Source organism: Manacus candei, unplaced genomic scaffold, assembly GCF_025592945.1.
Source record: "Manacus candei isolate 608988 ecotype Guabito, Panama unplaced genomic scaffold, ASM2559294v1 h1tg000049l, whole genome shotgun sequence".
Lineage (NCBI taxonomy): Eukaryota > Metazoa > Chordata > Aves > Passeriformes > Pipridae > Manacus > Manacus candei.
Genome location: NW_026138097.1, coordinates 19,502,472 through 19,519,930, shown reverse-complemented (window position 1 = coordinate 19,519,930; position 17,459 = coordinate 19,502,472). Strand labels below are relative to the sequence as shown.

The window sequence follows — 17,459 nt, the reverse complement described above, 5'->3', positions numbered from 1 at the left end:
TATGCAGCATAAGAAACGAAAAACTTTTAAAGATGATATATACAGGATATACAGTTTCATTATTCAGAGGCTCCTTGATTTTATAAGGCTGTGCTTTGCAGGAGACTCTTCGTCAATAGTAGATTAGTTTCTCAGCAAAATTCTTTAAGTAGCTCCAATATGAGCTATAAACCAAATAACTTCCATATATGAAGCATTAGCCTTACACTGTGGTTAACACTAAACACTAAAAAAGGTTTCTCCAGAAAAGTGAGGAAAGAGAAATTCTATAGACAAAGAACTAAGAAGCCTATTTTTTTTCCTGCCAGTGTTACTAGCATAAAATATGCCTTCCACAAATAAAATCAATATACCAAATGAAAATCTATGTAAAACTAAAAATGCAAAACTTTCCTTAATGTAGTTATTAATATGCCTGATCCTCAGTCTATTTATTGTAATCATTTTGTTCATATCTAACATAACATGCATCTTGGATTATTTCCTCTCAGTTATTTGATGAAAGAAAACCTAAATCATGCTGTACAGCACTTATTAATATTTTCCATTTTAATTCTGTTTGATCATTTTCATTAAAGGCCAAGGCTATCTCATTTCAGCCAGTAGTAGAAACCTCAAGATAGCATGATAGGAATTTTCTCAGAGTAATGTGTTGAAGGCAGTAAAGATACTGAGTGCTCATTCTCATTCACCTTACCAAATGAAACAATTCCTTTTATTCTGAAACAAATTCTTGAAGTTTGGGAGAACTTCCCTTCCCCATTTAGGGCTTTAATCCTTCTCTAGTGAAATGCCAGCTTTTTGCCTGTTCACCTTTTTGAAGTATCTTTTTTCCTGATGAATGACTGAAAGTAAATTAATTTCCTATGATTTTCTACTTTGTGAAAAATCAAACCATAATAACCTCGTCAAAAAGACCTTCCTTCATCTTTGATGTCTTCTGCTGCACCCTTGCAAATCATAAAGAGCAAGAGAGTAGGTTGCTCTGTGAAACCACAACTCACTTATTAAAATGGGTTATATATTTTAAAAATGTCATGATTGGATTGCACAGTTTCTGAAAACTGATTTAAAATTGCCAAAGAGGACAGGAATAACCATAATTTACATGCAAATTTTTTTTACAGTAAAGAACAAAAATCAAACTGGAAGACCATTCTTCCAAAAGAGTACTATTACAACAGAATGCTGACTTTACTAAAATTAATGCTGAAAATTGGCTCCTGATTCAAGACAGATCCTTTACCAGTTTAAACCACTACGTTTGCTTACAGTTGCGTTAGCATCTAGTAAAATGCAAACCCGTAGGAAGGAAGAAACTGAGGAAGCACAGTATTGCATATTCAGACTTGCATGGCTTAGGAGTACTGATCCTAATAAATGGACCAAACAGTAACACTACACAGGATTACAGCAGCTGGGAAACTCAACAGCTTGCCACTTTTCACATGAAGTCAGAAGAAGTGTAAGGTGTGCAGTTTGTCCCACACAGAGTCACTGAGCACAGATATAATGCTGAAAACTGATAGAAAAAAATAATTATATGTTTTCAACCTACCTTATTATTAGTTGGAACAGTCTTGGTCAAATTGGTATGGGTCTTGATAATCACCAAAATCACGTAAGTTGTCCAGCCCACAAAACTCATTGCAATACTTAGACCCAGGAATAATCTATCATAAGTATGGTAATAAGACAAGCCTTCCAAAGCAAGGTTAATCAGGGTTTTGCACAAGGATACCTGGAGGTGGACCAAACATATAAGCAACAGTTTATAAGTGTAAGTTCCCCATTCCACAGATCAACCTAATTGACAGCAACTGGAGCTCAGGCAGCTCCAGCACTCTTGGTGCTCATGTCCTCTCCACACTCAGTTACAGTGTTTTGGCCAGCACCAGGTGCTGGAGAACGCACTCTTTTGGACTCCTGTTGGACATAAAATCAGCCATCGCTTGGCTCCTTAGCCATCCTCCCTGGCCATGACAGCAGTTAGATGGTGAAAGTTACACAGAGAGCACACCTTGAACACCACCTACTACCAAGCATGTCACTGGTTTCCCCATAAGCATTTGACTATATATATTCCATAATAAGTTAGTCCCTTGAAAAACAGTCATGTGCTTCTGAAGGCACATTTATGCAGGAGGAAGATTACAGATGCAGCTGAAACATGGTCACTCTCCACAGCCTTAAACACCTCCTTCCTGGGGTTCAGAGACTACACTGGAGTCCCAGCTTCATTCACAAAGCAGCTGCTTAGGGTTCTCAGGACGTAAATCATCTGGACACAAGAAGGGTTGTATCTACTCTAATCACAGGCCCCCTTACTCAGTATCTCCAATAGGGAGACATCATGATAAAAACAATGGGTTTTCCCACCATGAGTGTCATTCAGATGTGTTGACTCCTCTTATTTACCCAAAGATGGGAAGCTCATCTGTGTTATTTGTGGTCACAGAGGATTCCCTAGCGGTTAAAAGATCCGTAAGGAGGAGTAGAATAAGAAGTTGAACATACATGATGATGCTTCTTTATATGTGCAGGTATTCAGTTGGGACTTAACAACAACAATCAACAGAAAAAGGTATGGCCACAACCGAAGAGATCACAAGTCTGCCAATGGGCAAACTCACCCCAAGTGACAGCATTCTAGAGGATACAATTATGACTGTATATTTGCAGTGTAAAAAGCTACAGAGCTGAGGCAAAGAATCATTCACATCCCAGCTTCTGGTAATGCACTGACCTTCCTGCATTGCAATACAGGATGCTAAGGACAACCAGGGTACAAGTGCAAGTCTCATGTACCAGTGATCAAGAGTCAACTTGAACACCTGGGGCATTCAAGCGAACAAGGGCTAAAACTTACATATAACCAACAACACAAAATCGCAGGTTCTACTCCTGAAAGGTACAAAATGTCTCCTACAAGTAGACGTGACAGCCAAGTAGAAGTATTAGGAAACCAAAAAGAAAACTCGCTCCAACAGCAAAATAGATCCATTTATTTAAACTGAACTGTTTCCAATTTGCAACAAAATAAATAAAAAGGCATAAGGTATAAAATAGATTTAGCTGTCCTGTGCATAAAATAGTAATTTATTGCCCCAAGAATCATATTAGGGAAAAAGAACTGAACCTTAATACATAATGGAATTATTCTTCCATGCATCTGGCAGGTTAAATGCAATCTTATATATTCAATTTTTTCACGTACTTTTTAACACAGAAGTCAATGACCAAACTAAACCTGTTAAAATGAAAGACTTCTTGGTATCATTTAACTCTACAAATTATTTCTGTAAACATCAGAATACAAGCACTGGTGAACTGCACCCATCAAGTACCCTGTCAAACAGTGAGTGGAAGCAAATGCTTAGGAAAGTAATACTGGAACTGGAAAGCATGATTTCCTATATGGTTCCCAGTCTGACAAACTGAAAACGTGAAATTAAAACTAAGAACAGCTGGTTCAGGTAAAAGAACAAAAAAAAACCCCAAGACCTATGATGGAGCAAAATATCACTTTTTTTTCATGCAACTGGCAGTCTAAGAAGTGTGAACATGAATTACATTCTTCAGTTTCTCTCTCAATTTACCCTTTTATACAGTGGAAAACAAAAATATATGGTGTGTCAGAATACTATGGAATGGTAATAGTTTAAGAAGTATGAGAAAAAATACAGCAAGTCAGTATTATTGATTAGAACTAGTATCCAAATGCAAAATTTTTGAGACTTAAAGTGAAATTTTTTTGTGTTAATGAGACACGCATCATAGGAGACGAAAGAGTTTTATTTCTCAGTTCATTTCAATTTAAACAAATCTAAATATTTACATATAACAAAAACAGACTTACCGCTTCATTGTACTTCTGCTGCTGAATATATAATCTTATTTTCTTTAAAAAGTTTATTTGTTCAGATTCAGAAAGTGGTCTGTACAACAATATAAAGAGATATTAACATCTCTTCTTTTCATGAGCAGAAAAAAAAACTTTGCAATAAAAAAATTACTCTGGAATGAAACATAACGAAAATATTCTGAACTTCATTAGAGGCAAATAGGTAATTGCGACTAATCTATTCCTCTACATCTATTCCTACACATGTCAATATGGCTTCTGTTTAACCTATCTCAAGATTTTTGCATTAAGAGACATTTCTTTTATGTAGCTTATCCCATCTAATACTGCCAAAAATTATCTCCCTTGTGCATTATTATTGACCGTTGCCCTGGACAAGAAGCATAGCACATCCAAGAACTAAGCAGTTTAACTGATTTGAAAATATTGTAGGCAGTTTGTAAGCCTGACAGCATAGGATGATTTGCTCAGGTTCCACACTAACAGTAGATGATGCATAACAATCTTCTCTTTGAAAAGTTATAAGCTTGTCTCCTGTTACACAGGGAGCTATTAGCAGAGTCCCAAGAGCAGGGGATAACACAGTCACCTGGCTACACTGAGGTCAGTGATAAAAATCTCTTTGATTTTAATGGATTTGATCATCAACCTAAGTAATTGCTACAATTCCTCTGCTACAGAAAGTAGCAACAAGGACAAACAAGCCAGTCAATCAAACTCCACCAAAGGAAAGGGGAAGGACCAGTTTCTCCTGTACCATTTTCTTTCCAAGTTAAGAAGAGGAGCAGGCCAGAGGATCCCAGGCTTGCCCTGGGTAACTTATAAGCCAAAGCACAATCACTGGTGCTCTAGGCCACCACAACAAACTATCCTGGGTCACAGCTTTCTGACAGCTAATGAACACACACAGCAGTTTTGCACACTTTCCACAACATCACCGTGGCACAGCACCACCTCCCCAGCACCCCCAGCATACGATGACCCAGCTGCACACCTCCCTCCCTCGCACAAGCTCCTTCACATGCCGCATACACCATCACCAACTTCATGTTTCAGGCAATGCCAAATCAGGACCAGCCCTGGGTCACTCCCACTCAGCTGAACCACAGGGGCAGGTCTTGATCTTACACAGCTGCTGCATGGAAATGCTCATTCCTGCAGCTCCCAAACACTTGTAAACCTCTTTTGCCTGTAGCCCAGCATCAGCTGATATGTAATCAACAATACATACATACCACCTTTTGAGCCATGAAATATATTGCAAGTATTCTGTGCCTGAACAATCTGAATTGTTATAATTAATAACATCCTAGTATATTTTGATGCTCTTTCCTTAAGTTCAGAGCACAGCAGTATTGTGCAGGAATCTTCCAAAACACTAGATAATAGGAGCAGCAATGAATCTTAGTATTGAGAAGAGTAACTGTATTAAAAAAATGTTTTTCTCTTTTCAAGCTAGAAAAGAATTGAAGGATGGTATCTATGAACAAGTAGGAAGACAGAGGTCCCATGGAAAAGGAAAAAGGGAGGAAAAGATGATGACAAAGTGATGGCAAGAGTTTGATCACCTTAACTTTGGGGGTAGAACAGAGGATTTTAGAAACCGGAGTTGAAAAATAGCAAAGTGAATATTGGTTGTTTCTGCACCTTCATGACCCAATGGAAGCCAACATTACAGCTCCACAGCCTGAGGGCTACAGTTGGAATCAATTCTTAAAGTAGGCAAACCAGATCCAAATACTGCCTCAAGGAAACTTGTGGCCCTCAAATTTTGCCAAGTTGTTTGGTAGGGGAAAGGGGGCAAAACACCAAACGGAGGTGGGACTTTTCACCATGTGTGAAGATTAATAGGAGAGAAAAAAAAAAAGACAGCTTTTAGGTAAGGATTTAAAAGAAAATCTGGAATAAATATTCAGGTGCTTTATTCAGGACTTAAATATACATCCAAGATGTTCCTATGTTCCCCGTCTAATTTTTATTGTCTTACACATACTATTTTCTGTGAATTTTATCCTTGTCATATTCGATGCAAGCTCCTTATAAAGTAAAATTGTATTTTACTTTATATCTTTAGTCATTTAGCTATAACTCCCTTATTATCTTTTCACTCTCAATGAATCATTATATTATTAACGAACAATAGTCTTCACCTATTCCTTCTTAAGAGGATAGCACCTGGGATGTCTGTACACGAATGGTGTAACAGAATAAATGGGATTTTTAAACACTAAAGTTTCAAGTAAGTCAAACACAGAACAATTATTTTGTCAAATGGGGCTACCATTAGCAGGGGCATTGTTAATTTTCAATAGCTAACATCATACCACACATTTTAGCTTATTTCCATAGATACGCTTTTCAGGAGGCTGATCTTACAATTGTCTAACAACTGGTTTTGTAAAATTTATTAATTTCTATGAATATGCAAGGTCTGATCATTATCTTAAGATAGTTTTCCTCTGTATTAAGGAAAAAGGCAAAAAAGTGATTAGGGAACTTTTGTATCTTACACCAGCCTATAAAGAAGAGTTAGCAAATATGCTGATTATCCCTTAATTAAAGAATAAGTATTGCTCAGCATAAGCATCCATTGAGAACACTGATTTGCTTCCTGAAGCTACAAAGCAGATAAGAGATTTAAAAGAAGCCCCTTGCTAGATGTAGCAGAAAGCAAAAACAGACAAAGACGAGCCATGAACAGAAGTGGAAAGTTGCCTATAGAAGAAAGCCATGGACTTTAGAAATGGTGATTCTATAAAGCCTACAAGACTCACAAAGGAAAAACAAAACCACAAGGAAAATTTAAATCTGAGAAGTAAAAGCTTGAACTATGCTTAGCACCACTTAATTTTAACTTAAACTATTTAAAAGGTTTCCAATAGAATACAGATAGTGTTAGAAAAGAATAAACTGATCAGAATCATTTCCCCATGTTTGAGCATGCAACATCCCAGAGGCACTAGCAGTATGTCAATGTATTTTCAAAATCACTTAATGCACATGTCCATGTAATTAATATTAGTAGTAATGAAGTTAATTTATTGATCATTATTAGAAAGATTTTGAACCCTAGAAGGAAAAAAAAAGGTATGTGTATACACACTTTTCCCAGTTACCCATCACCAAAATCCAATTCTACCAAATTCAAGATGAATAGACTTGACCAGTAAAATCAAAAGTCTTTTTCCATAACACAAAAATACCTGTCCTATTAAGAGATACACACAAAGATAATCCACTCAGTAGATTCAATTCCATCCTCCTATTCTTTTCTTGAAAGTATTGCAAAACACATTCACTGTAAAGTGAAGTTCTCTGAGAAAAAAACCAAGAATTCCATGGTCATGCATGCTATTAACATACACATTCACAATATCATCAGGATTCTAAAGATTTAAGTCTACATTCTTACAGAAAACCATGGTTGTTCTAGAAGAGTAATTTTATTTTCCATTATGGCTATTAGAGATTAATTCTAGTTCCAGACAGAAATCACAGCTTCATCCATGAATAAACATAATTAATTACAAAACAAAATGATTGGCCTAATCATGCAAGTGGCTTGTAAGTCTCCCTTCTGAGATGTTAGCTACCCTTGTCATAGGTATACCTGACAAAATTAATCTTTCCAACACATCATTCATGCTTCATATAAGCTAAGCTACTTGACAGCACTTCTCAACAAGACTGTGACAAAGTACATTCACCATAGCAATGTCAAGGGGATCTCTCTTTGGCCAACGAGTCTTGTTTATCATCACACTACAGAAATTACCATCCCCAAAGGCATAGGTAGCACGCTGCAGTCAAACCACTAAATAAAAGAACTCAGAACAAAGGAAGATGTCTTGCAAATACATCTGTATCCACCACTGCTAGTTTGTTAATTTTATTATAATTGGTTATTTGGGTAATGATTTATAGTCATTTTAATGCATAGTAAATTTTCCAGAATTCTGCTATAAAGAGTAATCCCTTAGGATCTGTAGTAGTTTAACACTTAAGATGCTGCAGATTTAATAATGAAAGTCAAGGAAGCATCATAGACCTGTAGATGACATATACAAAGATAAAGACTGAGATCTCTGCCTAGTTCACCGTCAAATGAAAACAAATTTATTTCAGCTGTTTCACTACATATATTTACTACATATACACACAAGCTCCATGTACCTAAATATCAGTTCAGTTCATACACATCTACACCCTTCTACCACTGCCTTCTCACTCTTCCCTATCAGAAAAAAAAAAACTACTGTGCATCCTACAACTCTTTAGGAGTGGCAAGATTTGCAGAAGATATAGTGGTCACATTTCTGTGATCCATATCCAGCAGCAAATCAGAAGTAGCTGCTCAGCAGACTTCAGCCTTCAAACTTTTCATATTGGCTGTCTGGGGGATGGGGAGAAAAGGACCAACTCCTGTTGATACAAAACTAAAAAAGCTAAAAGCTATGGATATACACCCCTTGAACCTTGTGATAGCCCCATGATGGAGCAAGGCCTTCTGAATAAAGCATACTAGAATTTTGTATGGGTTGCCTTCTTCTGAACACCACGTAAATCAGAGCTTCTCACTTGCTTTGCTATGAAATTTCTAACTCCAAAATTGTTGGCAGCAAAAGAGCCATTAGAGTGCTACTGTCCAAACAACTCCAGCAACCTCTTCTGCCAAAATGCTGAGTAATTACAGGTTCTTGTCCTCTTCTCCAGAAGGAAGATCCCTGGTATCATAGTGACTTTCAACCTGAAATAAATTGCCCAGGTTAATGTTGCCCATCTCCACTGGCACCATCCATTCTGTAGAGCGGCTGAGGCCTCTGCCACCCACACCTGTCCTCTGCCACTCTGATACTGCTGGGGGCAGGCACCAGTGCATCTCTGCTCTCACCATGGGAGAAAATTGTCAGAAACAGAACCAGGTTCAAACTCTGTTGCCACTCATCCGTCAGTGAGAGGGCCATACCATGGAGGAGAGATGGCTTCCAATCCGTCAGTTCTGCAAGCAGCTGAAACAGTACTTACAGGGCCCACTATTACTGCTTTGATCCACACTCCCACTGCTGGCAAAATGTCATCTTGAAAGTGTGGACGTAAGACTGGCCCGATGTTTTTTGCAAGGCTGCTATTCAAAAGTTATACAAGTAGCCGAGCCAGTGTAGGAACAGGCTTCAAAAACCAAAGTCAGTCTCCCGTGAAAGCTCCCTTAAAACACTCCCAGTGCACAACAGAGATGGCAGCTCAGAAAGCATCACACGGGTAATGGGAAAGTAGACACAGATCTTGCACTCAACACTATTAATGTAGGAGAAACCTGACTGCACGCTTATTCCTGCTCCATATCAAATTTGTCCCCTATTAGCAACCCATGATTGCAGAGACAAATGAGCCTCATTTTATCATTCAATTGTTTCTTTTGAAAGTACAGTGCACAGTCTTTCAGGAGCAGAATAAAAAGCATAATATAAAACCTTCCTACTTCATCAACAGCAGAGAACAATAAGAAAAACAGTGCATGGGAAGTGATGTAAAGTCTTGAGTTCATTCAGGGAAATGTGGAAAAATTGACTGAATAAGTATTTCAAAAATCAAAGTCTGGAACCATGATATTTACTTTCTGTTGAACTTGCTGCATGGTACAGAGTACATGATGCTACTAGGGGCAATGATCAGGAAAAAAGAATGTGTTCCAGTTCTTTGGCCTCATCAAATTACCTATTTACGTGAATTTTAATGGCCAGAAACTGAATTTTTCCATTTTCAAAATGTGTTCAATTCCAGTTCTTCAGATGTGCCTTTTCAAAAGAAAGAACTGTTCTACTGTATCTGCCAAAGACAGACTGAAAGCACATACTATGAGATATAGAGACAGTCCTTTGCATATGTTTTACTTTTGATCAGAGAGTGAAGTTTCAAAGATTAAATGACTGGGTGGGTAACTCAGTGATCCTTAATCTGCTTAAATGGCCTTAATCTTACTTGTTTACTAAAATATTTTCAGGTAAGCTGCTAAAACAGGCAAGTCCTAACAAAACCCAATTTTCATAATTCAGAAGCAAGATGCATGTTGATTACAGACAAAAAAATTACAGCCCCATTTTCAGTGTGCCAAAGCTGTGCTTTTTTAAAGAAAAGTTGCTCAACATAACCTACACTAATGGGTTTATTACAGCTTTTTAGGCCCCAAGACCCTCAATATTCCCTCTTCCAACTTGATCTACTCTCTTTGCTCCTGCTGTTTCACTGCCAGGAGTGTCTAAATTTCAAGCAGGTTTTTGTGTTTCTGGATTTTCTGACTACTGTGTTATATTTTAAGTCAGACAGTCTAGCTGTAGGGTTCTAATCAGTTATTTTTGCAACCTTTTTTTTGTTTTAAGAAGCATTAAAAAGCACCACTGGCACTCCAAAAGAAAGAAAATGAGTAAGAAAGTCAGTAAGAAGCTTCTGTTTTTAAGTTCTGAGGTTTTTGTTCTTTAAAGCATAATGAAATGAAGGGAGGACACACACACTTCCACAGGCCAAAGGTAGCAAAAAGCATCTTTACTGACACGCTGCAAAAACCCACCAATACATGTATGCTTTTGTATTCAGATTTACAAACATGCACAGGAGGAAACAGCAGGACATCAGTGAAGCCCTAGCAAGTGGTCTGACTGCTAATGGTCTAATCCTGGACTGTCAAGTCCCAGGAATTAAAATAGCTTTTTAATGTCCACAAATCAGCATCCCTGATGTAGCATATTTGCATATTCAACAGCAAAGTGCCTTGGGATATTTATGTAAATCCTTTCGATAGCAGAGATGAGAGAAAAAGGAGCAGACAAGTTAGCTGCCAGCTGCCAAATCACAACAGAGAAGCAATTAAGGTAACTAGGCTGCAGACAGCATATTTTGCATGTAAACTACTATGACAAGAATTTCAGACAACCAGAGCCCAGGAGCAAGGAGGCCACGCTCCAAAACTGTCCCTTTGGCTCCCTCAAAGTGGAACTGAGAAGCTGGATGCAGGGATCTTCGAGGGACAGCAGGTTTGTCCAAAAACCCACAGCAGGACATGATGTTGCAAGGAAAGGAAAGGAAAGGAAAACTGCTTCCTAGGTGAGGTGGAAGCTCCTTGGAGTAAAGGAAATGTACCACTTTTAAAGTCTCTTCTATTTTAGTACTACAAGGAAGGGACGTGTGCTAACTCTAAATAACAACACCCTACCAATGCTGTAAGTCAGCCCTCACATCTGCAAGATGCATGATGATTTATATCAATGATTTATGACAATGAACTGGATCTAGACATCTGCAGTGTTGTGACTAGGTAGTGTTATGCCACAGGTCCTCTTCTGCTCCACAATCCTATATGCCAGTCCTAAACTCTAGTGACCATTTTTCAACCAGTTGCAGCCAAAGAAGGCTGTGTTTGGGTAAGTACCTACTAGCAGGGCCCCATGGCCACCGAAACAAAAGTCTGGGAGACCATCCATACTGATCCTGACCAGGAGACCACCATACATCAAGGAGTCAGTGATCCACATGACGGTTACCCTAAGTAGGTCCAGGCCTGTGGTGCTCAAATATCTTCGCCACAGGACAAACCCAATAGCTGGCAATAACTGAGGAGCCTGCAGGCATCTCCCACTCCATACCAGAGATTATACTGCCTGCCCGCCCTCATGTTTATCTAGAAGTGCTGCAAGGAGTTCTCACGTGAACCTCCATTCTGTCTGACAGTAGAAATGACTACCAGAATTGATTTCTTAATAGAAAATCATATAGTAGCCTGAATGACCAAAACAGGGAACTTCTCCAAGGCCAGCATCTGTGCAGCACCACCAGAAAATCCACCTGATGCTGCACTAACAAAGGGTACCCAGCATCTGAAGGGGTGTATGAATTACTTGCTATCTGTATTCTTCCATTTATTTTCTTATTAAAACAGCTATTTTATTTAGCTGTTTGTTACTGGGCCTTTCTTTCTGAGATCCAGAAAGAACCTTGCACAGTCTCCCTTACCTCATGCCCCAGAGCAGAACATTCTCTGCCCACCCCATCCTACCACCTGCCTGTATGTCCTCCCTCACCCTCACTGCATGAAGCCTCACAAGTTCCAAGAAAAGGCCAAAGGGATTTATAGTCCAAGAAAATAGAGAAATATACATTAATCTCATGGCATTTTATCTTATACACTAACCTTTAACCCCCTCTAAAGACCTTACCTATTCCCTACTTGATAGTAAATCCCATTATGTCTGGTCCTCTTGAACAGAAGCTGCTACCAGTAAGCTTTTCATGTACAAACTAAAAGCTCCTGAGTGTGCTGCTGAAACTCAAGACCAGAGCAGGATGCCTGCTTTCTAAGAGGACTGCCTCCTCTCTGAGCAGCATTTAATAGAGTGCTTCAGACACAGCCCATTCAGTGAAAGAGCAGCTGACATTTTTGCCAAAGAGCATGCATTTTACAGCACGAGCATTGATTTCTCCCTAGAGAGACAATACATATACTATTTAATCAGTAGGGGGTTTTTAAATAATAAAAAACCATTGTTTTCATTCGATCCCTTTGTCTCTACAGCACTGCAGTTCTGTTTTTTGTTCACACGTAGATGCACAGGTTCCTAAAGCCAAGGGTGGAAGGGAGAGGGCTGCCAGTCTACCTCCCTGACACCAACAGGCTAAAGATGCCCGTACTGGGCTGTTTGTGCCAGCAGTCCCAGCAGCAAGCTTATGTCTATATTCACACCTGATAAAACAATAGGGACAAAGTGGAGAAAGGAAAAGGCTGGCTGCCTTTTCAGGGTTCACTAAAAATTGATAGAAGCTGCTGCCCCTCACTCTTGACCACAGGATAAAGGGGCTCTGCAGATAAATCAGTGCTTCTGCTAAATCAATGGTCCTCTGAAGACACAAAGTATTCAGACAAATGGACAGGGAGAGCAATCACTAGTAGAATATCCTTCCCTACTTCAATAGTTTCAGCCTTTTCTCTTGACATTCATTCCTTAACGTTTGTTCTTGCAATGCATTATCACACATATCACGGATATCTTACATACTACCAGTTATTTAAATAAATGCAATTCATTTAAACAAAGCAAGAATAGGATGTTTCAAAGGATGTACTGACATCTTAAGGAACTCTGCCTCGCCCAACGGTGGGGAAAAAAAAAATCACTTGCTTCACTTTGATCCAAATGTCAATTTTGTAGAAATATCTATTATTAAAGTTTTGAAAGGCCATCAGACAGAGGCAACAATGTAGTGCTGTAACTCCAGTCACCAGAGAAAGGAAGAAAAGAAAGGTATTTTTTTTAAGTTTCTATAATCTTCAAAGACACTCTACACTCTATTTCCTTTCCTATCACTATGACAACATACATGACGTGCAATTATGTGGAAAGACTCAGTCTCTACATGATTGATACTTCCTTGCACCAAATCCATCCAAATATTTAAGAGAGTTATATCTTAATTTATACTACAGGGTAGAAGAAAGGGAAAGAGTTACATTTTCATACAGTGAGAGAGAGGGGTACATTTTTATTCATTAGCTGCACACTGCACATTAAAAATGCAGTGACTCTTTATATAAATATGTAAGTTATAGCTGGATTATACACACAAAAATAAGTATTTTGGATGATTAAAATGTAGTATTCAGACAATTAGGTTACCTGAAAAATGCAGCATCAAGTGCTACGAGATTTTTCACATATGAGAAGATACAAACTTGATGTTAAATAAGAAACTTAAGTTATTTCCTGTTAAAAAAACCCCTCAGCTCTTATTGATATCAATTTAAAGACATTCAATAAAAAAGCACATCTAGTGGAAAGCAAGCACTGATTAAAATTTAGCTCCTCATCTCTTGGATTTTTTTGTATATTTTGGTTCTTTAACTACTGCTCTTGCCATCTTACTGTGAGACATCACAACTGGAACAGCTGGAAGTACAGCCCTTCCTGAAAGCACTGTATACACTGGGAATACGTAAAAGAACTCCTGTGCTGTTGTGCAACTTACTTGTTAAATCTCCTGTACCTGTTGTGATAATCAAATTGTATTAATTGTTTAAGAGGATTTTAGGGCAATATTGATGCCCCATTTGCCCACCTCACTACACTGTCCTTCTGATACTTCCTGAAGGATTACTTCCACAGATTAAAGATGCCAACCTTGGGAATGTTTTTGCAACGGTATCATCTGGCCCCTTGGCACACTCTTCTTTGAGATGTGCCAGCTCAGCAGTTGCCTTAAGGTACATCAAATGGTCACAAAGCTAAGATAGTTCACTATCCTGGACATCAGTTTTCCTCTGTCAGCAGTCTTCAGATTTGTCCTCTCTCTTCCTTCAAAGCATCTGGTAACTTGGCACCTCCTTTTCTTACACATAAAGGTCAAGGCATGGTGCCTTTCCTATCCAAAATCTGATAAGAAAAGCCTCTGATTTTGCTAAGCAAATAGTTTTCGAAAATATGTCTTTCATAGTTGGGAAAAAAAAGGTAGGGAGAAAAAAGAAGGGGGAAGGAAACAAATTTCAGACAGTAAATCCTTTCATATATCTAACTGGAACTGCAGATAAGTATTCAATATCAGCAATGGGTACCATTCTGCTCCCTTGGGAACAGGTTGTGCACCTTGCCTTGCAAAATCAGCAGATACTCACAGCTGCGTTTCAAAGAAAGTCTTTACCGATACACCTTGCAAGCATAGGCACCTCCCGCTAAGTAATTCACTGTGGCAGTGGGCTCCCTGCCTTCTGCTTAAGCAACAGCCACCACTGGCAGCCGTGATGGTTGCATCTGGCTCAAGTTGGATTTGGGGGAAACAGGTAACAACATGGTAGCTGCTAAGGGCTATAAATCTTGCTCAACAGCAGAGGGCTGGTTGGAGGGCTGCACCAACCGAAATACAGCTGGTACACAAGTATGACTATAAGTCAACCAAATTACTCCATAACTAGTGGACAGTCCAGGACCTGTTGAGCTCTCCTGCACAAGAGGATCCCCCCTTGAGTAGAGATGCCTCTAGGTTCCTTCTTGAAGCTGAGAGATTCCTTGCCACAATAGATTCTCAGCAAGTGATTATTAGCATGCTAACTTGGAAATCTTAGCTAAATAATATAAAGGACTGTTTGAGCACATATAATCCTTTAGACATAAACCACTGACCAAGACTGGGACTAAGTCTGGACTCAGCCACACCTAAACTCCCTCTAAGAAGGAGTTTAGAACGCCAGAGTGTCCTTTCTGAACCTCACAACTCAACAGGAGGGTCTCCGTTACAGTTTTGTCTGACCCTGTCCTCCATTCACTAAATAATCAAGTGTACCTTGCCACTGAATTTTGTTAACAGCTGTCGCATTTGCTATCAAAATTTCCTAAATCGTGTTTTATATCAATAAACATGTTGCTACTTCTCTCTTATGAGTGAGGTGCATCACTCCATCTGTGACATTCACACACTGAAGGAATTATTTTGGTGTCATATAAAAACCATTCTTGGAAGGACCATTAATCCAGATATTGATTCAGAAAAGTTTTAAGAATATCTAAAGAAAATAAATTTATTTTTGCAATAGACCATACCAAATAACTTTTTCATACCAAGTTTTAGTCGCATTTTCAAAGTGATAAATGTGTCTGGCATTTCCACTTAAAACAATCCAACATATCATAAAAAAGAAAAGTCACCAGTCCATAAGACAATCAGTAATACTTAGTTCCTTTAGAGATAAATATAGCATTAAGAAAAGCACATCCCATTTTATAGAATCAGTCTTATTTCTCGAGGAAAGGTAAAATTTAAAGAGCTGTGAAATCAAACTAATAGTCATCCCCACAGAATCAAAGATGACCGACCATCCTTTCCATATGGCGTTTTATTTCATATAGATCAGTAAATTCTTTGATAATGCAACTGCCATTCTTAATCAGAATTTGATCTAAAAGATTCATTATGTGCCAAAGATTGACTTGACTCATATCTCAGAGATTGCCTTGAACTTTCTCTTTGAGGAAGCTAGCGGTATAAAATAACACAGTAAATGTCTGTTCAAACAGACAGCAATCATCTTTAGCAATAAACATACTTCACAGGAAGCGACTCAAGTACTTTTTACTGCTGCTATGATTTAAAGATCTTAATTAACATCAGTTTTATTTCCCAAAGGAAAACAGCTGCTCTCGGTGACAAAGCATTTTTTGAGCACTCCACAAACCAACAGCAGAAGTGAACACTATCACATGCACCCAAAGGCAAAGCTTTTAAAAACCTTTAGAGGAGAAAGGAAAAAGCAGCTTTAATTGGATAAGGCAGAAGGGTAAGGGGGTCGGTAACTGTTCCATACACTAGAACACAGAGTTCGCAGATACACAAAGCACTACAAAGACTCCCTCACAGCCCTGGAAACACTGACACTAGGCAACACCAACTCTAAAGATTTTGAGGTTTTTTTCTGGATGGAATGCATTTTTTTTATTTTTAATTAGAATTTAAATCACAGAAGAAACAATTCTTAGATCAACTTTTAGATATACATAAAAACAAGAACAAATTGCATATTCTAACCCTATACGGATAGTATCATTTTAAAAAAAGATTCGAGACTGAATTTGTTCTTTCATCTCACTGAAATACCAAAATGAGTGATACAACAAACAGTCGGATAAAATATATATAGCTTTTACAGACACTTACTTGAACGGTGTGAACAGAAATGACAGTGTATTTTCCTTTTTCTGACTCATCTTAACCTGCATAAAAGAGCATTAAACCATTACATGCAAGTTGCAGCAAAATTAAAAATTGTATCAGGAGGTAAACTAAAAAAAAATCACAGAAATTTCTAAGACTTTGGAAAAGGAATGAAATTACACTGTGAATATACTGTCCAGGAAACTAGGTGTTACACTCCAGCATGCGCAACTCCTCTGAGTTCCTGGAAACTCAGACCTGCTCTGAAGTAAATAAAATAAACAATGCACCAGCTACTGATTTTCTCAGAAGGACTTCTACAGTTTGCAGGATAAAAAGAAGACATGGCTAGAAGTGCTACCAGGTTTCAGTGACAACCTCCCTGGATGAAACTAGTATTATTTATGTCAGACAGGAACTAGTACACTGCAGCAAACACTGCCAAAGCAGTGCTGTTAAATCAGTTAACCTGCACATGGATAAAACAGGTTTTGATGCCATCAGAGCCACTTTGCCCAAGGATCTCCAAAACATCTTTAAAGCCTTCTGCAGCAGCCTGACTCAAGTCTGACAGTTGGTATAATGCGCAGACAGGAGTTTCCTAAGCACACTGCTCCCAAAACCTGACAGCTTGAAGTAGCAACCCACACATCTCATCCTATCCACTTAAGGCACCATCTTCTCCAGGGAGTACAAATTCTGGTTGGGTCAGTCCACCACAGGAAAAGCGAAAACCCAATTGGCATGCCTAAGCCAGTGCACTACTTCAGCAGAAAAACACAGAGGAAATTCATACAGGATCATTGCAAAACAATGCCAGAAACAAGCTAAGAAAAAAAAAAAAGATAATCTAGCACTAAAAAACGACAGACTAAAAATAAACTTAAAGGAAAGGAGAAGTAGAACTACT

At 38.5% G+C, this 17,459-nt stretch overlaps 1 protein-coding gene across 6 annotated transcripts in view; it reads right to left on the bottom strand.

The window, feature by feature from the left end:
• PIGN (phosphatidylinositol glycan anchor biosynthesis class N) overlaps positions 1–17,459 on the bottom strand; it is a 102,261-nt gene that overhangs the window by 39,682 nt on the left and 45,120 nt on the right. For all 6 annotated transcript variants that reach the window (XR_007906621.1, XR_007906622.1, XR_007906623.1 and 3 more), the window contains 3 exons: positions 16,553–16,608; positions 3,860–3,938; positions 1,559–1,741 (listed from right to left, as the gene is read on the bottom strand). Coding sequence is in view for 3 of the 6 variants with exons in the window: in XM_051799370.1 (XP_051655330.1) it covers positions 1,559–1,741; positions 3,860–3,938; positions 16,553–16,608 (318 nt within the window). In the remaining 3 variants the exon portion in view is untranslated. The remainder of the gene's footprint in view (positions 1–1,558; positions 1,742–3,859; positions 3,939–16,552; positions 16,609–17,459) is intronic.